This window comes from Nesoenas mayeri, assembly GCF_963082525.1.
Source record: "Nesoenas mayeri genome assembly, chromosome: 6".
NCBI lineage: Eukaryota > Metazoa > Chordata > Aves > Columbiformes > Columbidae > Nesoenas > Nesoenas mayeri.
Genome location: NC_137545.1, coordinates 24662095 through 24686988, shown reverse-complemented (window position 1 = coordinate 24686988; position 24894 = coordinate 24662095). Strand labels below are relative to the sequence as shown.

Sequence of the window (24894 nt, the reverse complement as noted above, 5' to 3'; positions counted from 1 at the left end):
AAAACATTGTAGACAATCATTTAGAAAAAAACAAAAGTCAAGATAACCCAAATCAGCAGAAATTCTTCCAGACCATGCCAGTAGGAGAAATTTCTTGGGGTCAGTAACAACAATATACTTGATCTCATTTATTTAAACTAAACTGTCTTAAAATTAACTTTTCTAAAATTTGAATTATATATAGGCTTCTAATGTTTCCTGAGAATGTTGCTTATGAAACATAAAAATAAAGAAATAAAACCACTGAATATAAAATTAAAAACACTTAAGAAAAAAGTTAAAAAGAGAAAAATAGGAAAATATTATAATCATTCAGAATGACTAATCACAACTATTTAACTACACAACTATGTTTCACCCTTAATCCTATTTCTTCAGTAACTCCAGGCAATCAAGAACATTCAAAAGCACTTCAGAACTTGGGGAAAATGAAAACAGTTACTTCAGTTTACTAAACTATGCTACTGTATACAAGAATACTAGCACTTGGCTTCAATAAAGGAACAAACTATATAATGAAACATAAGTAAGTTAAAAATTAAGGCTTCACATGAAAAGGAGACACAGAATCACCTGGCCAGTTTCTGTCTCTACAGTTGTAACAAAAGATACTTGCCTATCTGTTCCCCTAAGAATTCCCACTGAATACATTCCTAGCTGGGGCACACATGCCTAAAGGAAATAGAGATTCACAAATCCCAGACACCGTTCCTCTGGGTACATTCTTTGAAGCTCAGCCAGTGGAAATGTGGTTCTACTCCTGAAAAAAAGTAAGCTTTAAGAGGAATACTGAACTTCTTCAGTTCCTGAGTCTTAGTTTTAGAAACATTATGAGCATAGGTTATTCTAGCAAACACTGGACGTAATCTACCCCAGTGACTATTACAGAAAAATCAGAAGCTGTAACTAGATGATAACACAACAGGCTGAAGAAATTCAGAGCAGCAGAAGCCCAGAACACCTAACCAGAATACAACTTTGCAAACTATCTTGTTCAGCAGTTTGAGAAAATAAATACAACACCCCCGCCCTCACGTATTCTGAGGGAAGTACTTCAAAAAACTCTTTCAAAATAAGCAGTAACACTATTTTTCTACAGCAAAGCACTGTAGATGATAGGCAGAAATAGATAGTCCCCTGTGACAATAGATATTATATTAAAAGTATATATTAACCATATACTGTAAAAATTATTTAAGGTCTACTTTTACAGTCTAGAGACCATAAATATGCACTTATCTCAAATTTAAATTTCACTCAACTCTGCAGCTTCCCTTTTTTATTGGCCAGATTGGTTTGGGCCTCTCTTAAAATCATTTTATACTGTCCCTAAAATGCTATGATGACAAGTGAGCACCACAGCAGCTGTAAAGTGCTGTTTTAATATAGCATCTGATTTTCACTTAAGCACCAGAAAATAATCTCTGGATCATAACCAAGGGAATCTTCGTGATTGTAGTAATGTTTGTAAGATAACAAAACCATTTAAGAATTAAAAGCATAGGGCTTGAAATCAGTTTTACAGCCTAACTGGCCTATAAACTTTTAAGTTGTTTAAATTACGTATGTAAAGCAAAGCGACTCTCATCACTGATTCTTGGAGATTTACAGAGGTTTATTGGGTCAGTGACTGCTAAACTAATCTTTGTCAGAATCTCCCAAAGGTGTCTTCACTTTCCTCCTCTCCCCACTTCACTGGTTCTTTTCCAGCTACATTTCATGGCTGAATAACCTTACCTAATAACAAATAGTCACTTGACTATAGAATTTAATTACTAAGTCACTGTCAGTAGTTTTGCAACATGACTTCTCTGTTTGTAAGCAGAACTCCTTCCTATAGCACGTGATATCAGCAAATCTTAGGCAAAATCAGACAAAAGTAAGACAGCAAGTGAAAAAAATCTTGCCTTACACAGGTGGACACAATCTAGCACTTCGTGGTCTAGAAACCTGAGGAACTTTCAAATCTTCTAGAAGATCTGGACAGAAATTAGCAGATTAGCACTCATCAGTGCTGGCAGGCACCTGATCAGCAAATCATATTATGAACGTGATTCTCTACATTGATTCAAAAGAAAGGAATAGATATTAACTCTCAGAACAGACAGACCAGGCAACAAAGCAAAAAGGAATGTCGTGAAGCAACACAGTTTGTCACCTACAACTGCAGACTTTGGGGAAATGTCACAGATAGGGTAATTATATCTTGTTCCTATTTTGATCTAAATCAAGATTACCCAGGCTGATACTGGAATTGTCCCAACTTCCCCCTCCCCCCCCCCCCCCCCCACAAAAAAAAAGGGACAAAGTTAGATGGTAACAGCAGTTACAAGGAGGAAAAGTGATGGTCTGCTCCCTCCCACAGTGCAACAAAAATAGTAATTTTGGCTCTCTGTAACCAACTCAAATTTTCTTTGCTATGTTATGGAGAAGCCTTGAGATGATAGTAGCAGATGCCAAACTGACCAGCCCACTGAGCAAACCTAGTTAAAAAAAGAAACCAAAAGCCATAAATTGGCTGCTCTGTCTCAGTCTTTAATTCTGTCGCTTGGCTCAGCAGAATAACGCTACCTTTAGTCAAGACTAAATAGATCAATATAATTCATTTTTTTTTAAACAAAAGACGTATTGTTACAGAAAACTAATATGTAAAACACTACTGAGCTGCATGCATAAAATGCATATTTCCAGTATATTTTATTTAACCAATAAAAACATTAACACTTCTTTATACAAGCATATTTTATACAAAGTTAAAAAAAACCCACAACACACCTCTATGAAACTATGGCTACGTTACAATTAATTTTTCCTATCAGCTCTCCAGAGCCACGAAAATATGTCAGTACCATCACCTACTGTGTAGAACTAAGACTAACAAACCGATGGAGAAAAGTGACAATCTAGTAACTTAAAAGTACTTCATATAGGATTAAATACGCCAGCAGAAGCTGGCAACGTACACAAAGAAACGATCACCCTGCTGTTATCAAATCAATGCGGTTCTGTGGACAAATACTTGGGTGGGATCGGTACGTGTCAAGGGACACCTCCTTCAGTCAACACTTTTGGTTCGCACAGTGCGCTCGGCCAGCACTTCACTTCCCGGACCCCGCACTTACTTCCCGGAGCCCCGCTCGCCCAGCTGCCGGGCAACAGCGCCCTTCCCCGCAGCCCCGGCCCCGTCCCGCGCCAGCCCGGAGCGGCGCACACAGCGCCGGGCGGCCCGGGGGGAACCGGAGGGGACGGTGCGTGGGGCGCGTGAGAACGCGCACGGCCGGCGGGAGCGCGTGCGAGCGCTGTGTGAGGGGGACCCCGCGGGCAGGCCCCGGCCCCGCGTGTCACGCCTCCCTCCCGCCCGTTGTGCCCCGCGCGCAGCCGGGCGGCGGACGGGCACCGGAGGGGCCACGACCGGTGGCTAAGCAGGAGCGGAGCCGCGCGGGGGCTCCCGAGGCCAGCGAGCCGCCCCCGCCCGCGGCCGCCGCACTCACCTGGTCCGGCGGGGAGAAGCCCGAGGCGCGGCCCGCGCGCAGTGCCCTCCGCCGCACAGGCCCGGCCGCGAGGCCGCCCACGGCGCGAGGAGGCTGCTGCCGGGCGCGCGGCTGCGGCTTCCGTTCGGCGGCCGCCAGGTGCGCGCGGGCGGCCGGCCCTGCGCCTGCGCGCGGCCCCGCCCTCACCTGGCGCCCAGGTGCGCGAGGCAGCTGCCGCCGGCGGGCCGCGCGCGGAGGAGCGGGGCACGGGACACTCAGGGCCGCGCGGGTCCGCCCGCGCCCGCAGGAGCGGCGGCGCGCCCGGGCACAGCTCCCGCGGCGGTTCCCGCTGCCGCTCCCGCCGCGCCTCCCGCGCCCCAAGGGAAACCAACTTTCAGACAATTACATAAGGCACAGCGCAGCGGGGCACGGCCGGCGCTGCGTGCTGCAACACCCAACTTACAGAGTGCAGTTTAAGCATCCCAGCAGGGTGCTGTGAGCTTTTTCTTCAGTCACCTAAGTGTTATGCCGTGTAAGATGTGGTTGACCAAGCACTCCCAGCTCACGTTGCTGGGAAACAGAACACAAAATCCCTTAGAGGTGAGATCAGAGTTTGAGAGAAAGGATATCACACTGAGCTCCCTTCCTTCACAGGGCTGAGGTTCCCAGAGGATCAGATATAAAACCACTTTTTTATAAAAGCACAGTTTAACTTTGGGGAGGAAAAAAAAATAAAGCAATAAGCACACAAAGTTTGCTCCTAACTTCCCCTAATATAGCATAGTTTCTCTCTTTCTTCCTCCTTTCAAATGGAAGTTGCACAACTGCAGTCTCAGCTGTGACCTCAGCTGATTTCTTTCAGTTGCTGAGCAGCAGGTAGGTAAATTTGCTCAGCAAATACACAGTGAGTTCACAGTAATTATACTGATTCTACAGCAGTGATAAAAATGCAAATACCTGTATTTCATAATGGAATTCATCTTCCTCAGGAACACTTCATGAAGATTTAGACCAGAATTAATCGTAATTCATGTGTTCTGGTACTTCTAGCATGTTAAAATCCTTCCTTGTGCCTTTAAAAGTTGAGGCCTGAGCTGTACCAAGTACTTACATCACCTTATACAGGCAGAGCCAATATGCAACTTTTTGTAGCACAAAATTCAAGTAAGGCAAATTTCTAGCATGAACCTTTTAAAAGCTGCTATTTTCCAGAATAAAGCCTGCATTAACAGTCATACTGATTCCTAAAAAAACCCCACCAAAACCAACAACAACTTCAGAACATGATTTAGACCACTCACTTGGCTCCTCTTCTAGCAAGCATCATGTCACATAATTACCAAACCAAGTTTAAGCAGAGATAAAAGCATGTAACTTTTGCAGTAGCAGTCTAATTCTAAACAATTTAAGGCAGGTGAATTTCAAGAAAATTGTTTCAATTTCACTGCAAGATGAAGCAAGAGAGAAAACCATAGAGTGAATGAAGCTAGAAATGAAAATCACAGTTGTTAAGGAGCCTAAACTGACAAAATAGCGACCTTACTTTAAAAAGTGACAGAGTCACTGATGGAGAAGTACTTGATAGTGACATTTTTCCTTAATTTCTTTTCCTGTTTTTCCCTGTTCAGTATTGTGTAGGGAACACACTATTGAGTTCTTTATGATCAGCTTCCTAAGAGCCAAAATCCACCCCCGCCATCGAGCCTCTCCTGAAATGTCTCCTGGATCACTTTCAAAGATAGTTCATTCAGAAAATTTTAAATTCTCTAATACCATAATCTCTGTTTAAACTACTATGTTTATAAAGCTAATTACTCGTCTAACAGCTACCAAGATTTAAGGTTTAGATTACTAAACCTTATATCAGTTGCCTGATTTATGAGCCTTTCTAAAAACTGTTCTAGCCACTTTTGAGAAATTCCTCAGGATAGTCAAACCTGGTCCAAAAAGAGGAGAAAATCCCACAAATTACTTTTACTCCAAGAGTCTTGCTAGTTTAGTTATGTGAGTTATATACTAGTTATTTTACTTAATGATACTTTCTCAGCCATCTTTCTAGTATTGGTACAAATCTGAAAAAAAAACACAGTAGGGATTTAAAACAGAAGTATTATTGAGTACACTGTTACAAAAAATGTTTACATATCCTCTAGAAGATATTCTAGCATTCTGTACCTACAGGGGAAAGAGAGGAAGAGAGGAGAGGAAGAGACACCTCTGGCTTATGTTGCTATAGCTACGAGATGCTTGAGTGGGATCGGTACGTGTTGATGATTTTCATTTTCAATGAATGAATCAATAGAAACTGCAGCTTCGCTCTCCTCTTTTATTCACCAAAGGCAAATCTGGAAGATGGGTTGCTAAGCAACACCACACTAAAGACTGCAGCCTTTGAAATCAGCATTACTGACTCCCCTCCGCCCCAGGAGTCTCTTCCATTCAAAACCATTTATTAAGAAATTGGCTTAAAAAAAAAAAAAGCCCTACCAGGACATGCATTTTTAAAATAATCTGTAAAGGCAGAAGGAAAGCTGAAATTAACACTCTCCATTGCCTGGAGTAAAGAGAAGTGAAACAAAGCCATGCCATTCCTTGTGCAGGGAAAGTAAACAAATATTTAGTAAGGACAGGAAAACTGAAATTGGTTTATATAAACCAAAATGGGAAGGCCATTTATTTCTTCTGGAAATACTATATTAGATGCAAGATTTTTCTCTAAAGGACTATTTATAGTCACTTTTTTTTTTTTTAATTGAAATGCAAGATGTGCCTCATTGGCACTCTCTCTTTGAAGGCCTCATCTATAAAAAGACACCAGTGGCTAGATATGCTCAAGATGGTTAATAGGAATTCAGAAATCTTTTACCTGCACCATATACAAACAAAGCTCTTCACCAAAAATTCACCATGAAAAGCTCAGTCTCAGTTCAACTTCTATCAACTAATTTCTGTATCTTACAATTGTCATGACCTAATCTGTTACCCATCTTTTGAAAGAGTAATGCCTATCTTATGTTCATTATAAAACCAAAATAAAGTAGATGTAGATGCAGATTAGTTTTTCCTTTTTTGAAAACATCTTGCATGTATTGATATAAAGCAACTTATTTTTATTCTGAACTTCAGCTAAATGTTATTCCAATGCTACTACGGAAGCAAAACCACATAGATCCTGTATCAATAGGGCAGCATACAAAGAACTCCTGTTTTACTGGTAACTGCCTTGGAAAGGCCTGTGTACTAATGCTTTTAGAAGTGGAACAACAAACTAAAACAGCATAGTTAAACAATTCAGAGTGTACTGACCCCTAGAGCCCAGGTCCCTTATACTTCCCTCCAATCTCAGCATCTTCCAGATGCTTCCATATTTCTCATTCCACTCTCGTATCATTGTTTTTTCCCCAGTCTCCTAAATCTTCTTCCCCAGAGCTCTGTCACACTGCACAACCTGCAGGCAAAACCCAGGGAGCCTGTAATGTGCCCAGTATGGTTATGGACCCAACAACTGCCAGTGCTCAAACACACAGGATAAGGCTACAGCGTAAGTTTCAAGGTTCCCTAGGGAAGGAGAGGCCACTTACTTGGATCTTTTCTCAATTCTAATATTCATACAAAACTTGTAAAAGTGTTACAGTCCTGATGTACATCTATTAATTTTCGTTCAGCTGACCAACAGCTCAAAATTTACTGGAATGCAGAGCCTGGAAGCCACCAGTAGGCAGCATCATTGCATAAATGATGCACATCAATCTACTTAGGAAACAAAGCTATAAAGTTACCCAAGATACAGCACCCAGTTATTCATAAGCAAGACTAGATATGATTGTAAACAGGCTCCCTTTTGTAGGCTTAGCATTCAGCTGTTGTAAAAAAATAAACCCAAAAACCAAAATAAAGTCACTTTACATCATGTCAACATGAAAAGCTAAAATTGCCTAAGGAAACTGAAATTGGTTATTTAAGAAAGTTAATCATTAGTATTAAAAATTCTCTTTTCATGCCAAAGCATTACTTTTCTAGTCAAATACATACAAAATCAAGTGCTGTTTGAAAACCAAATACAGCAGTGTAACAGTGGTTTTTGTCAGGCATTTGTGTTTTTGCAGTAACCCTGCATGGACAAAAAGCCTGATCCTTCATTTATGACAGGTTATTGCTCCCTTAAACATCCACAGATTTATTTTCTATGTGTGAAAAGATCATGATCCCCTGTAATCAAAATCATTTACCCAGAAAGGTGTTTTATAGAGATTAAACAAAGTGACTGCTAACTTCTGCACAAATGACTGCACTGTCAACACATACAATGTTTAAAGACTAAACACTCCAAATTAAAGGTGTTATACATTTCTCTTAATGGAAACCTGACAGGTAGATAATGGAAAGCATGAATGGAAAATCAATTCAAACACAATTTCTTTCAGGGCTACAGATTTTTCATTAAAATAATCCATATCTCTAGTATAATTAAATATATTCACAATACTTTTGTGCTGGTATGGTCTTTGTCAATCCAGTATTTAATTCATAGTTTCGGAAGTCAGATTAAACAAACAAGTCCCATAAGCGATATAAAAAAAAAAAAGAAAGTCATGTTCTTAGTGATGCACGGGCCTTGTCGAGTATTTCCTTTTTGATCTTCGGATAGTTCGGATGCACTTCAAGGACCTGTCAAAATACAAAACAACCCAAGAGTTCTGTGTCTAAAAGGAAAGAATATTTTGTTTGGTTATCCCCCTCATCACTGAGCTTACACATTCAGAACTAAAATAACAATATGACAGGTTTGTTTTAAGAATGCACACATATTTAACTGTGCTAGAGACTACCACCTTCAGAGGTCAAGAACAGCTTTATCAAAGACACCTTTCTCCCCTTGCACACTGTCCTGTCACCTTGGTGCAAAAAACTCAAGGGTCAAGGGCTAAAGCTTCTGGGTGGCTTGAAACACCTGCAGCCAGCACAGTGACCCCAGAAGACATTTCCAAGGTTTTAAGTACACTTGCTCTGCCATGATAAACTGCTTTTATGTTTTCACTCCCTCAGGCTCTTTCTTATCCTTCCATTCAATTTGTCCTTTCTAGTTATCTTTATTTCCCCCCAAAAGAACAAATATAATTCATTTTATTATTGATAATAATAATTATTATTAATTCATAGTGTTCACTCTGCTTCTGCAATAGTAGCCCTTCCTCTTATTCTGCATCTGCTCTATTAATGTTAGGACCATACAAAGATAACACTGGAAGTTACTTTCTAACAGTGTGACTGATATTATGATTTGATTAAGTTCTTCAGCCACACTTCCCTATGGATTTACCAAGTTGCAACCAGAGGGCCAAAAGAAGGTGCCACTATTTGAATATGCTGTCACATATGATAGCCAGTCACTTTACCTCTTATTTACCCAGTGGCCAAGGAGCTCAAGATAAAGCAGATTATGTAAAGGATATATAATTTAATCAAACTTAGTAAATAGGGAAACTTTCTGACATTAAGCCATGTATTTTAGAAATTTAAACTCAACAACAAAAAAAAGGATCATTAAGTAAAAGAATGCTGCTACCATAGACAGAGTATTAAGTACATATACAAATTGTACCTTATGACAAACATCGATTGCATCAACATATCTCTTTCCTTTCAGGTAATTGAAAGCCAGCTTGTAACCTGTACGTAAAAGAGGGGGGAAAGGTGACAATTTCAGTTTTTGTATTGAATAATGAAAATATCACATTCAAATTAATTTTGGTCGCTGTATGTTTCTATAGTTAGCATATTTGTTTCCTACTATTCTCTCATATAAGCCTGTAGAGATCAAAATTGCTACTGAAAATCACCTCAAGAACTAAGTAAAAGTCCTTCACACACTGATAGCTAATATGTGAATCAAAGGGAGACATTATTCTGGAGAGCATGTGTTACTCCAGAGAATACATCATGGTTGCCCTCTTTCAATTACTATGGTAACCCACAGAGCTTCTTACTGTGACCTACAATACACTGTCCCTCTCTAAAGGCAGTTCCATTATCAAAGGACAAAAGAAGGAAAAAAAAAAATAATCAGGATAGCAATAACAAACTAGGGAATTAAAAAGAGACCACAAAGTATGTATTTTTGAGGGACCACAAGCATAGCTCAAAACCTGGAATAGAATCTGTGGAAAACACCAGCCTTCAGACCTAGAGACAGACTCTAGGTATTGAGTAAGAAAAGGCATTTTATCCTATGTATAGGGTTCATAAAAGTTTTCCTACATCAAAACAGTCTAAAAATGAGACAGCTTAGCATAGGCTTCAATTAACTATCCACATTGGAACTTGAATTGTATCCCAAATTTCCAGTTAAGCACCTTCATTAAACTGGATATAGTTAAAGACATTTACATAATTTATTTTTTCAGTCCTTACACATGTATATAAAACCTTATCCATATGAATAGATAATCTGTCTGATTATCAAAATGAAATAATTAAATCAATGATCTGCCACCATCAGCTATATATTGGGTATTAGAAAAGATTCTCTACCATAGACAGTACATACTGCATTACTATAAATACATTCTTAAAAATTAATACTGTACTTAAGGACAAAGTTGTTCACAAAGAGCAAACTAAAACTGTTTCAGACCAAACCTTGTACTAAAACAGTATGCAGAAACTGCAGAAGGATCATAAAGCTGCTACCTCTGGCCACGGGGGCGTTTCAAGTGACTGTTAAATACACCTTTGTACATCTCTGTGTTTTACGTGAAGAAAACCAGTGATACTCTATCTCTGTGGAAAATTAAAAGCAGTCTTTTAAGCAAAGGGTAGCTGTTCCATTCCTACTGCAGTGCATGAAATCATACATATAGCTTCTATATACATGCCTATTGTCGGATTTGTTTGGTTTCCGTATTTCCAGGCCATCTCATAATTTATTGCTGCATCCTTATATGCTTGTTCTTTTTCCATTATGTATCCCATGTATTCGTAAGCTTTGCAGCATGACTGCAAAATATAAATATTCATTCACAATTTTACTTAGGAAAGCTTATATATAATAATACCAACAGCTTAATTTCTTAAATACTTCAAATCTGTGCAAGGGGAAAGCATCAGTGATATTTGTACTATGACAACAAGTTAGTCTTGACTTAACACATCTGTAATACAAATCAGTTATATGGAATTCTGCACAGCAACTTCTTAAGTTACTCTGAGTCAAGTACAGAGTTCATCACAGAAGACACTGCAACTACTCTTAAAAATGTTTAAAGCCTCCGGGAACACTGTAGATACCCCTCTCAGCTAATCTAATAGCCCTACATCAGCCATGTGTCAAGACCAGCCGGAAATCATTTTATCTTCCACAAATATTGCTTCACTTTTTATTAAAAAGGTATTTTCACAGCCTTATTTTTGGAAACAGTTTTGCATTGTGATTTTCCATTTAAAGCTGAAGACAGACCCAAATATCCTGAAGATTACATAAACCATTAAATATTTCATTTTGTGTAACTCCAATCAGCAAGCTACAAGCATCCAAAAACTATTAAGCACTAGATGAAAATATTAGCTTTGATTATGTTACACATACATGTAAATCGATTTAACGCCATAAAAGTTAATATGCAAGATACAATAATTCATATGGAAATCTTACATTTAATTCAAAAAGTGGAAAAAAAAATTCAAAAGTAAGCAAAACTAACTACCAGCTGGCCTTACTGCGAACAGCTTATATTATCATGCTGCCAACAGGTCCAATATTTTCAAGAGAAAACTGAAGCTTCTCTAAAAACGTGCACCTGGTTTACATAGGCAGAGTAAAGAAATTCTGAGATACAAATTACATTCCATCTTCACTATTTCCAATTAGGTTTCTAAAATCTACAGATGAAAAGCTTTCAAATCACAGCATGCTGGGATAAGTAGTATGGGAATGCCTGGAAGATAAAAATACACTCCTCCTCTCATTTGTGATCAACAAAAATATGAAAATCAAGACGAGCAATCAGTGAGAAATCCTAATTTCATAGAGGTAATCTGCTCACTGGGATGTTGCTAACCAAACCTAAGTCTTTTAAAATCAAAACAAACCCATATTACAAGATAAAAGATTTCTATGAAGTTTTCACTCACCGTATTTACTTAAATTGTATATACAGATCCACATCATTCAATTCTCATTGCTAAAAAAAGAATCCTAAAAACTAATTAATCACAATAACATGTTTTCTCAATCTAATAAAATCTTCCAGATTGCAGAATACCACGCAAAATATTGTGTTGTGAATTAACAAGATAAAGATCTAAAATATTCAGCATCTATTTGCATAGTACAATTCCTGCTTAGCTGCTCTGCTTGCACGTTGGAGAAAAGTCAGTATTTTTACTGTGCTGTTTTGTTAAGGAACTGGAGTTGGAGACTTGTAATTTGCCATCCTCCTTACTATAAAGCAGAGCTTGTTTATCCAAGTCTCTCGTATGTCTCAGACTCTTTAGAAGTTGTTACTTGGTAGGATAACATAGGCTATGTTTTGAGAGCTGCTTGGGAATTTCTGAAAAGTGTCATTTGTGGCATACACCTGCTCAACAGAGCATCTATTTCAAGGTATGTTTTGTTTTGGAAGATGACTCATGTTTATCCTCCACTGGGATAGATTTTGCAGCTTCTCTTGGTATCTGGACAAGTGTGTAACTGACCTTGACGGAGACTTTTTTCTCAACTAAATTCAAACTTATTTTCTGTAAAAATGAAATTGAGTATATCCTATCTTAAGAGGCATCTCTGCAGAAACACAACAAGAGCTGTTATAGCTGCCTCTTAATTTTATATTTAGAAATAAAGAGTACAAGTTCAAAAAAAGTTAACTTCTCAAGGAGATAGCAGAAATATGACTTAAAAATGAACTTTAGCTTTCATACTGGTAAATTTGGAAAAAGAAATACACAGCATCAGGTCCTTTCCTAAACAAAATCTGCGTACTAAAAACAGTATCTTGAACCTGCAGCACAGGTATCTATTGGATATGCTTCATGTGGAGGGAAGTGTATAGATGGAAAAAATGTGATAGCAAAAATGGACAAACTGAAAAATAAGCACAAGACCTAGGATTTGTGCCTGTTCCTATAGTCAAAGCAGAATTTGCCTGCTCAGAAACCCTGAGGTAAAAACATCAGAGCTTGTCCCCAGACAAACTATCAGACAGTATTTTCACAAGAGGATTAATACTAGCATTGAAAAAAATATCCTTTATAGTAGCAGGCTTATGAACATAAATGTTTGAAAATACACTTTAAGACATTAAGATAATATCTCTTAATAAATGGAGCAAGTCTCCAAAATTCATATGGTTACATCTTCAACAGCTTTGTCAGACTCAGTAAAATGCCTCTCTGACTTTCCATAAACACCTTAAGCTTCTAGTGTCAACACATCTAAAACCTGCATAACTTTCTATGGAACATGAATAAAAATGACTAAGCAGCATTCACAGGTTTGTTTACTGCGCTCCAGTGTAAAGTTGTTGGTTTCTTGGCTTCTTTTGCTCTGCTTTTCCTTCAGTGAGATACCAGGCAATTGGAAAAAGAAATACATCTCAAAAACCACGTTTCAGAGAAAAACCAAACATTTACATGAATTAAAAAAAGAAGTTTACTAAGGTTACTTTCAATGTGCACTCACCCTGTTCTGACGAAGGCATCGTTTTAATAATTCACCTGCCATATCGTATTTTGCAGATTGAATATATATATCTGCAAGCAGAAGCCAACTCTTTTCAAACTCCTCTGCATCAATCGGATTCCAGTTCATTTTTGAAATCCGTTTTAACTGATTTCTGGCTCGTGGAGTCTGTTTCAAGATCATGTAGGCTGTGGCCATTCCCAAAAGTGCTGGTATGTGATCCTTCTGCAGCAAAAAGAATAGTGACTGCTTGGTGCTTTTTTATTTTTCTTTTAACGTTTTTTTGAAATTAGACTTTCACCAGGTATGTGAAAACTACACCAAATGCTAAATCTCAGTAAATAGAGAATATCAAATCTTACGAACATGTTTTCCATCTATTGCTATGATCATTTCTGTAAGACTAATAATGATAAACACCACGCTGAATAACTAAGAGGCTAAATACAAGTTTGGGGTCAAAACAATTTTCTTTGGGCTCAGGAAACGTTGAAAGCATCCACAGGTATTTCAACTCAACAAGAAACATTCTGATACCACTGGGATCTAGCCTTTTGATAAACAAATAAATACTTCAGATAGAAACTGAACTCAGTTGAAGTTACAATACAAGTGGTATTTTCCGCTTTTAGAACTGCCTGTCAAATGTCAGTAACAGGGACACCAATTTCTATTATTAGGTGTACAGATCCTGAAAGTGCATGTCCAAACTGCCTGTTATCCAAAAGCTCTGTAAAACAAACAGGATTCTTAAAAGCCACTGCTTTATGCAAGAGCCTTGAGCAAGCAGTAAGAAGCGCAGGAGCAAGTGTAAATCCTGCCTTTATCAGTAAAGAGTATAGATAAGAACAGGGCTCATATCCCAAACCTGCTTGCTAAATGCAGAGAGTAATTCTACCAGCAGATAACTTAAAAGCTTCTTTCTCCCCCTCAGTGTTCCTGGCTTCCTATCAGTATTCTGCCTCTACACGTCTTTGTAGGGTTGTGCTGTAAATCGCCTTGCCACAGCGCCTTAAAAAAAAAAAAAAACAAAAACCAAAACCAACCCACTAAAAAACCTTCTTCCACATAATGATCAACTCATCCCACCTCTTCCTCAATAGCCACACCTAGCATGGATCAATAACCTTTGAGGAGATTAACACAGTATATTTTATGTGACCCTGGAGAGAAGGCTAGATAGACTGGAGCGTTTTTCCTGTTGGAACTGTGTCACCAGATGAAAAACATTCAATATTCACAGGATCTCAGATCAATTCTGAGCAGGACTGGGAAGCCAGTACTGGAGGCAGAGGGACACCTTGTTTGTGATCCTCTAAACTGCCTTACACACAAGATGAGCATCAGTGTACTCAACTCAGTCAAGGAGCAGTGTAGCACACAGTTAATGGTAGTAGTAACTGAAATATTTCTTGGCATTCTGATGGACTAAATATGGCTACACATGCTTAAATAAAATCTGTTGAAAGGTGCTGGTAACAAGAGTGTCTCTTCTTAATGCTAAAGCTACTGACTAAAAGTAGCTATAAAATAATGAAGATTTCCATCATAAGGATGAATTTTAAGCAGATGGATAATCTTGCCCTGGAATCTAAGTTCCATCAAATTGCTATGAAGTACACGAAGGCAGCTTATATTTGGTTTTGCTTACAGAATGAAGGTACTGGATAGACTTATATCATCAGACATGCTGGTGGCAAGACTGGGAATTAAAAAGCAAACCCAGCAACTCAAACCAAATAGTCTATTCACATTGCAGTAATTGGCAATATTAGCATTTAGAGTTATAAATTTGCAATCCAACTGAAAAATTCTAGAAGGTGGTGTTATTTCAGCATGTTATTACAGCCCCTATTCCTGAATGTAACTGTGAGACTAGTTAAAAAATGTGCAGTCAGTGTGAAAGAGAATAGTGAGGAAATGAGACAGGTTACTAACCTCAGCCACTACTATTTCAGTGAAAGTGTTCAATGCTCGTTCAACACTTGATTTTTGTTTAGTTGCCATGAGACAATAATTTTCCATGATTCGTAGTTGAATGTGACCCTGAACGGTCTGAGGCTTGAGTTCCTTCAGAAGATTTTCTGCTGTTTTTACAGCCAACTGCACAGACTGCTGCTTCTCTTTTGAATTACTGTTAACAGAAAGAAAGTGTTTGTAAAAGCTTATTTTTTTTAATATACACCAAATTAATTACAAGTTGGTACCAATTTCATGCTAAACACATGTCATTTTGGCTCTGCTATATAGGCATTCTACATTCATTCTCTTCCGTAACAACAGTAGATCCAGCCAAACAAGCTGTTTTTAACACTGCAAGTGACCCGGATTCCCAATAACATCATCTATATTTTCTGTTTCAGACTGACCTATTACAGTCTAGGATGGTCTCTCACAATATAGTAAAGCATTAGATGGACTCAAAGTTCTAGCAATTTAAGTTAGCACACATTATTAAGGGGCAGCAGAGGAAGGGGATGACAGAAAAACCCAAGCAATATTTACTTCATTCACTTACCCTATGTCAGCATCCAGACTTTCAAAGACTTCACCACCCACAGTTTCATTATCTGGGTTCAAACAAATCTCAATCATGTTGTAGACTGCATTCTGTCCCCAGTCACTGTCCTTTCGGGCTTTATTAAAATGCCGGAGTGCATCATTCGGTTCACCTGTATACCTAAACAGATAATTAAAATATTTAAAGCTGGGGAAATAAAGTTTCCTGTCCCAGCTCCCAAAAATAAACCCAAGTATTTAAAAACAGACGATACACTTGCACACACCGATAATGCAAAGATTGAACAGCATGCATACTATTGCAAGGAACCTGCTTTTGCAGAGTAAAAACAGCCTGATAAATTCTAAAATTTGAAACTAATCCTATATTATCAAACCAGCAAGAATATCCATTTTAACAGCAGAAAATATGAAAGATGTATGTGAGCTTAATTTTAAAGAGAAGCTCATTGGAAAGTATTTCAGAAAAGAAAATGAGACCTTTCCTAAAATCCTAGTACCTCAACTAATTAGGAAATTAGTGCTTTATTACATATCACACTATATGTAGCACCTTTGAATGATAATGGATGACAAGAAAGTTAATTTAAATATGTACCACATAATCAAATAAACCTTATCTTAATCATAATTGCAAGTACCAAAGATACAGTCCTTTGCAGTAGTGAAATCCTGGTTCAAGCTTTGTTCTGGAAGAATGCTTTTCAGCCATTAAAAGAAATCTTGGGACTTCTTCTAGTTTCCCAGCTCTTCTTAACAGATCAATTAATCGCGAGAGGGTTGCATAGTTATCTAAATACACAAATAATTAGGACATTGTAATTCTAGTTATTTGCTGTATTAATTTCTTAAGAAATGAAGAGCTTGCACCTTGTGGTTTTCATATACAAAAATGATATATGGTGTAATACATAAGGCATATTACATAGTAACCACAGATACAAAAATGAAGATATCAAGTGATACTTGCAATACTTATTAAAAAAACCCAAAACTGTATGAAGGGAAATACAATTGTACTTCACTTTCCAAAGTACTCAAACAAAAGTATTTGCTGCACTCTCACAACTTCTTGCACAAGCTTCACTAGAAAGCTTTACATTTATTATAGTACTATTTTAACAGATTTTAGTATCTTTCTCTCTCTCTGTTTGTAATTTGCAAATTGCTAAAAGCAACATTCCTGTCTGACACAAGTTTCCTTTATCTATATTGAACTAAAATGCTAGCTTTGTGTTCATGCACTTAATACCTTAAACATAGGAGAAAGTGCTTTACAGTTACAAGTAAATAACACCCCAGCTATATTTTGCTTGAGGTAAACGATGCACATTACACTGCAGCAAATTACTGTATCTATGATAAATAATTTTCCCATTTTCCCCTACAATCACTTCATGTTTTTATATACACTAATGGTCTTTGGTTTTAGTATCCACTGCATTATAAATAGCACATTTCTTTTTAATCATACAAAGTATTTTTTTTGATTTCTATTCCTCTCTCTCATTAGAACTATGTGTCATACAGAATTAAAAATATCACTGCTGAATATTCACCTGGCTTGCGTTCTAAGAGCTGCTGGAAATGAAAGACAGCTTGTTCATAATCTTGCTTCCTGAACATGAGATCAGCCATCATCTACAGTATCGACCGATTTAGAAAAAACAAAATAAAATATTACAGATTGCGGTTTATAATTAATTCTAGTTCTTCAAAGCAAGGAGCAGAAACTACAACTTTAGAGTTCTGCAGGAATTGCACAAGTTGTAAATTGTGTTGGGTTTTTCATTACTCCCTGGAAAACAAACACTGTCTATATACAGACAGACAGGATAATAATGAGCAGGAACAGGGTCATATCTTAAATTTTCACTTAATGTAGAAATTAAAGGAGCATAAACCACTTCAATGTACTTTTCAAGTATTTTGGTTTTCCTTGTATAGTTTTACTCCTAATTTTATTTCCAATAAATGCAGATTAAACATGTAGAAAAGCAAATTTAGCTTAAAATTAGGAGGAAAGAAAGACCATAGCCCACCTCAGCCATGGAAGTAAAACAAATTATTTCATTTCAGCTTTTCTCCTCTGAGAAGTAACTAATAAAGAATAGATTTAATAACATATATTAAGAGTGCTATTACCCTTCTCCTTGCACAATACTAGAATAAATTCCTGATGTTAGACTGCAGTGAGAAAATAAATTATTTCCATTTTAAAATCATTTTGCTCCTAATATGTTAAAGCAAAAGCTGCTCAATCTACTGAACTGTCTTGTAAGTCAGAAAGTATACAGAGAATCTGTAGCTGTGATTAAAATTTGTTTAGGAATATGATTAACTATGATCGTATAAGGATGTAAAACCACCTTAAGTACACAATTCTTTTCTTCTGAAAGCTTTTTTTGATAGTTGCCTTAATATTACCGTGCTGGAAAAAAAACTTCTTCCCTGACCATCAGTGAATTGTTAAAGGAACATGCATTAACCTATGCTTTAATCCATTTTACAAGTATTACTTTTTCCTCCACTAGTGCTTTTAAAGACACATTTTTGCATTAAGATAGAATGAAGGCTATGATTGCTAGAAACTTCATATTGAAACATTATCCAACATAAACAGAAAAACATCATCTTGCACATTGTTGTACTGCATTTTTCACATATATTTGAAATTGGAAGCTGAAGGCTCTCTTAAAAATAGTATTTTATTGATCCATTGCATTGCAGACACACAAACCTCAAACTTCTGATACAGGATGGGTATAATAGCACATACCATCGTTGCTGCTTCATTATCTTGGTCATTCTTCAGTAGTAAGGAACACTGATGTTGACAGGCATCAGTATCATCTTGTGCAAGATATAAATGTGCAAGTTCCAACATTGCCTGTAGATTAAAATATATGTAATCAAAGATGAAGAAAGCTGGTTCAGCTCTACAAGTATTAACCTGAGATTTCAGAGCCTCAGGGAAAATTTCTTTCTTTTCTAAGGAGAGAGCTTTCTGTGCTGTTTCCTATGGGTTCTTGGTCAAGTAATATAATTCATTTTCATTCCCTCACCTTTAAAACAGATAAAACTTTTCTTCAGAGACTTATTCTGAAGTTACACTGAAAACAGAGCCACTCAGATAGCACTGTTCTGAAGACTTCAATACTTTGGTAAGAATAATTTTCATCAATTGGTTTTGGAGTATAAGCAAATTCCAGAAGAAAATGGAAATTTGACAAAAAAAAATTATTTTAATCTAAAAAACGCACTAAAGCTGACACTTAATTTTGGTGCTCATTACAAATTCCCTAGCATTTTGCTTTTCCCTCTCTTATCTCTAAAACCTGGGGCTGTGAAAGGAGGAAGAGTGGATAAAAATAAGCTCAAAGTTACCAGCATGTATCAAGAGGCAGACTTGTGAGAAAGAGGCAGTGTAAGGAAGAGAAGCAGCGCAATAACCACTGCTCAACAACAGCAACGTTTTGTGACTAGATTCAGAATCCTATCAAGTCTGAATAAAAGTATGAAACTGCTAAAGCAGATACAGAAGAGACAGAAATTATCTGAACTGACTGAAATCACTGGTTCTTCATTCCAGAAGACAAGCAACAAGCAACACTGAAACAATCTCCATTATTACCATGTCATACCTTACCACGTCCTCAACTGGTACACGACAGGCTGACTACATAATCTAAGAGCCAACTCAGAGCCCGTGCAGACCACCACTTGAATCAGCAGTTTATGTAAGAGACAGAAATTAGCAATACATACAAATATTTTATCATAACAAGCAATGAAGGGGAGAAAGTTCAAGGCTCTGTCCATATCATAAAGCAGAAATAATTGCAAATATACTTCCACACTGTGGATAATTAGCAAAATACATTGCTAGATATCAAAACTTAATGGAAAAACTGCAAAATACTCAGAGGGAGAACTGACCTTGTTATCGGTTTCACAGTGTACAAGAGCTTCTTTGTAAAATTGAATTGCTTTTTCATAGTTTCGCTGGGCTGTAGAATGTTTTGCAATCTCAGCACAAATTTCAGCTGCTAACTTTTTCTGTGCAGGAACTGCATCCAGCTGTTCTATCTGAGCCCGTTTAAGCACTCTGGCTTGTAGTTCTCTCGCCTAGTCCGGGGAAAGGAGCAAATAGTCAAAAATTTTCTAAGACATGAACTTTATATTATGTACTTTAAAGTAATGCAATTAAATTTTTAAAAGGTTCTATAAGCACACTAGGTATTTTATAGATGAAAACACCGAAATAATAAAAAAGCAGGAAAAAATGTCTCCACTATGAAAAACATCCATGAAGAGAAGCAAAACAAAACAATCCCCAATATCTCCCCCTCAACAACCTGTCTCAAATTGCCTTGCTTCCCCAAAATTCACATTAAAAACATGCTGAAAACCAACCTAATGTTCAACACTTTCAAGAAGATAGAAAGCCAGTACACTTTTTCTAACACACTCCTTATGACAACTGCATGCCAATCCAATAATGTATAATCTACACTGTATAGAACATAATTTTGACATAAACATACATGTGTTGTTTTGTGAAATGTAAGGAACCAGACATTAAAGCAAAAAGCTGCGGAAGGATCCAGTTTACCCCTAGTGTACTTTAAGAAAAGTGTGGTACAAACAAGCTCCATACACAAATGAAGGCACGTATGAATGCAGGCTTCCAGTAAAAGCCTGAATTTTGATCTAAAATTCAGATAACACCACTCACAAAAAGTTTAGTCTTTGTAACCACTTATGCTCTTTACATTTTGCACCAGTCACCGGTGCTTTATCCCTACCATGTATGCATTTTCCTCATTCACAAAAATATTATTGTTAGAATCTTGAATAAAAGTGAAACCAGGGATAAAAGTGAGGATGTGGCAAGCTTTCATAGAGTTTTTTGTTTTCCCCTTTACCTGTTGCAGTGAAACAACAGCTTCATCAATCATCTTCATTTTGCTGTAAATTTTTGCCAGAAGCACCTGATAACGTGCATCTTCCATCAGAGAAGACAATTCGTTAACTGTAAGAATTACATTAAACAAACGTGAGTCCTGTAAGAACTGATCCTGGTAAAGTCAAAGAAAGGTGAAGCTTTCTACATACTCCAGGAAGAGCTGATGTGAAAACTTCACATCTTGATCTTATGTATTTAGGATCGTGATTTGACTCATGTTTTTAGTGGGCAGAGCAAACATTACAACCTACAAACAGTGAAATTCAAGGCCAAAGACTTTGAAAAGATGCTTTCCTCAAAAGGGAAAAGAATCAGGTATTCTCTCGACTGAGTTACCTGGGTTTTCTCCCACTGGAGCAAGGATTCTAATTCAAGTCCCTCAGACAGAGTTCAATACTGTCCCCAGTCCTTTGACCTAGAAATGAACTAGTGACCATTCCAAAGACCCAGTAATACCAACAAGCCTCGCTTGATTCCCCAAGGATACCCAAAATCCTCAAGAGCACCTGTTATTTGTCCCAATGAAAACAGCAAGGTATAATTAAGCAACTCTATCAAGCTGCTTTAGAGCCCCCAAAATAATACAGAAACACTGTCTAGTCTATTTGCATTCTCAAAAACATGAGAGAAAAGCTTTTAAGCAGACAGGAAATAAAGCCACTCGTGACATTTCTTGTCTAAATACACCTCAAAGCCAATGAAAAACATCCACATTGTTTCCATGGGTGCTACTGTATACCTAAAAAGCATAGGACTGTTTGATGAGATTTCTAGTCAGACCTTAAACTACCCTTCTTTTGCTAGAGTCTGGAACTGACACAAAAAGTTACTTGAATTAAATATGTCAGTATCTACTCAAAATGCAGCAAGCCCCTTTTGAATAATGGATAAAATATATATGCATAAAATATTTGAAGAATACAAGTTCTCCCTTGCTTGTGTTCATTTTAATCTATTGACAAAGTGGTATGTTGAACACAGTTCCACATTAAAAACATACATCACTGAAATTCATGTTTTATCTTTAAGAAAATTAGAAAAATGAAAGTATGTTGAGCTATGCTCTATTAGGACACTGTCTTCAAAGGGCTCTAATTGCGACAAGCTATTCTAAATAGGCAATTAGGCCATGTAGCCAACCTCATAAGATTATTCTCTCTAGTACATTTCCTACATTTCATTTTTCTTCCACAAATGAAGGATATTTTAGCATTACTAAAACAATAGACTGAACTGTTCAATAATCTTCCTAATCATCCAATGAGAAACATTTTCTTTTCATGTAGAGAATGCTTGTGTATCAAATACATATAAAAGGGGTACTGGCTTATGTACTTTTTGCTTCATTTTAAGATGGAAGAGAAGATTGTAAAGTACATGGGGAAAACTGTATTTACTGCTAATTTATCTTTCCACACTAGGAGATCTTGTCTTGAGTGTGATTGTTACATTAGTTAAGCCTTGGAGGATCTGGCTAAGACAGGAATAGAACATTAAATTGGAGGATTTTTTTCAGTAAATAAGAAAGAAACACAACATTCCCCTGCACAACATGAAAGAGCAGTAAAACAGCAACAGAAGAAAAAACTTACAGAAGGGACTAGTAATAAGACTTGATAATACTGTTTCTGTATTGAGATAGCCACAAAAGTTAACAAATATGATTAAACCATTACAAAAAGATTCCTTAAGAGTATAGCTCAATAGCTCTTCATTGCCTTTTAGCAAAAACAAGGAAAGAAATCTAAAAGGTTTAGCTTTGTTAGTGTGTATTCCTATAAGGTAAAAGAGGGTCCTAAGAGAGGTCTTCAACCAGTTCAGTCTCTTTGCTCTCAGGACACTGGGTAGAATTCACCAGCTAAATCACCGTTCCCTCACAGCAGGAATGACTTATCTATACTTGTTCAGTTCAGAAACCGACCATTTGTTAACCACAGAACAGAAAAAAATTTGCATGTGTAGAGCTCTGCTGTTGTATTTACTGATTCCGTCTATCACAGATGTTCCAAGTTTAAAAGTCCTGGCAAAAGCACTTTTAAATATAAGTTGAGTTTATTTTAGAGTGCATTTCTCATTTATCACTCGTCTCTTATTTTTTACTGTTAAAAAGTAGTTTATGTGGAACTTGTTTATTCCTTAGAATCATGCAGAAAAGACAAGCAACAGTATAAATTGTATGTTTTGCTGTAAATTAGTAATATTCCTACCAGGCTTATGATCTAAAGCTTGCTGAAGTACTTTTGCTGCCTTTTCATACTGCTTCAACTTCATTAACAGCTCAGCCAAATCATAGCAAAGGAAATTCTGTTGACCGCTTCTCAATGCAGCTTCATAGTAACTGATCGCCTAAAAGGAAGAAACAAAAAAAATCTGCATGTTAAAGACAAATTTTAAAGACAACCACCTTACTACTCAGGTATTTAATGACATGCTACCTAGAGTTCTCTCCATTTTCTTCTCTTTTCTTGTAACCAAGTCATTTCTAATAAATACTATATTAAAAATGTTATTTAGTTGCAAGTTCAGGCTTCCAAAATGTAATGCCAAATTAAAGCTAGAGCCCACATTTTGATAAACATGCATTTACATAGCCTAACCCCATCACTACATTTTATCTTTGAGAGGATCGCTACCAATTAAACTACATTTTCATTAGCTGCTGAAATTGTATAATTCCAGCTCCGCCCTATCGTATACAAAGGACAAATATTTTCCCAAAGTCTACCTGCAAAACCTGAAGACGAAAGATGTTTAAAAATACCAACTAAGCATAATCTAATAAAAAGGAGTCTTCTCTCTTTGCATTTTTAAACATAAAAACTGAAAAACATATCAATTAAAATCTCAAATATTTACTCAAGAAAAAAAATGCAATAATAGTTTATTGATCCAGAACATTGCTAAGTTTAAAAAACCCACTCCAAAATAACAGCTTAAATAGTATTGAAATAGAATGTTATGTCTTTAAGCCAAGGGAAAAATGAGAACTGAAATTATGTTGAAATGTTAAGTTTCCAAAATGAATTTGAAATATTTTTATTAACTTTCATTGTTTTAAAATAGAACATACTTAAACATGCTTGTGCAAGGGCCACAGAGTTGACTGACCAGATATTCTGAAGGGGATCTACAAACATAATTCCTGGATATTAATTCTGTTTAGCACTTTAAAGTGAAACGCTTCTTCTACCCAACCTGAAAACAAAGTCAGGCAAAGCCTGATGTTGACCATAATGGACACAATACTTTCTTAGTCTAGTACAGTATTTACAGAATACCTTTGAATAGTTATGCGTTTTTATTAGGGCTTTTCCAATTTTACTTGCTAAAGCCGGATCTTTTGGGTCTTTCTTCAAGGCCTGCTCATAGACTTCTATGGCTTCATCAGGCTTGAATAGTAAAAGATAAAAACACAGCAGTGCAGGATTAAGATAAAACATGTATGAAGAAAACAAAACCTGGTAAAATCTCCAGGAACGACTACAAAGTACTACTGGTTAATAAACTGCAATATTTCTGAGGGAAGAATGCTAACTATGAAATTGCAGGAAGCATAAAGCCCATGCAAATTTACATTTCCATGCTAAAACAGAATGTGGAGAGAACTTGGCAAACAAATAAGTTTGAATCAACCTGATTCTTTTTCCACTGAAATTTCTCTACTAATATTTTCACTATTTAACAAACTTATTACTGTCTTGGATGACCATCCAGTTCTCTCCTCTAGCCATATTATAGCTGATCTAAACAAATTGCCTTTTGCTTTATAATTCTTGATTAAGGAGAAAACTGGACACCAACATTAATAAGTAAGCAACAATTCATCACCTACAGATCCCCAAACTAGTAATCTAAACTATTAGTTACGCATCCTAACCCAAACTCTCCTTTCAAAATATTAATTTAAATATATATAATTTAAATTCCTATGTCCACCTGACTACATTGTCTTTTACAAACACTGAATAACATTTCCATTTCATAAAAAAATCAAAGCACATAAAAAAATGTATAGGAGTTCAATAATTTATTTTTTTTAAAAAAAGACTTATAAGATGAGAACTGCTACCTAGAATTATTCTAAGCTTTCGAATCTTTCTGAACATCTCCAACTTCTTTCTGAATTTAATTTAGCTCTCACTGTAGATTTTTGTTAGTCCTACGGGTCAGTGTACTTCTCTCCTTCTCTTCCATCCACTCAGTTATTAGAATACATAAATTTTCTTTGAACTTGGAATAGTCACATTGTAGCCAGCAAG

The 24894-nt window shown here is 36.8% G+C and overlaps 1 protein-coding gene across 1 annotated transcript in view; it reads right to left on the bottom strand.

The window, feature by feature from the left end:
• Positions 1-7414: 7414 nt before the first annotated feature.
• The window catches only part of TTC21B (tetratricopeptide repeat domain 21B), a 34305-nt gene continuing 16825 nt past the window's right edge, over positions 7415-24894 (bottom strand). The window contains exons 17-29 of the mRNA XM_080346543.1: positions 23914-24024; positions 22843-22981; positions 20595-20701; positions 19606-19794; positions 18446-18556; positions 17226-17307; positions 16308-16458; positions 15665-15826; positions 15085-15280; positions 13147-13371; positions 10346-10466; positions 9073-9140; positions 7415-8138 (exon numbers count right to left, since the gene is read on the bottom strand). Of these exons, the coding sequence (XP_080202669.1) occupies positions 8061-8138; positions 9073-9140; positions 10346-10466; positions 13147-13371; positions 15085-15280; positions 15665-15826; positions 16308-16458; positions 17226-17307; positions 18446-18556; positions 19606-19794; positions 20595-20701; positions 22843-22981; positions 23914-24024 (1740 nt within the window). The 3' untranslated portion in view covers positions 7415-8060. The remainder of the gene's footprint in view (positions 8139-9072; positions 9141-10345; positions 10467-13146; positions 13372-15084; positions 15281-15664; positions 15827-16307; positions 16459-17225; positions 17308-18445; positions 18557-19605; positions 19795-20594; positions 20702-22842; positions 22982-23913; positions 24025-24894) is intronic.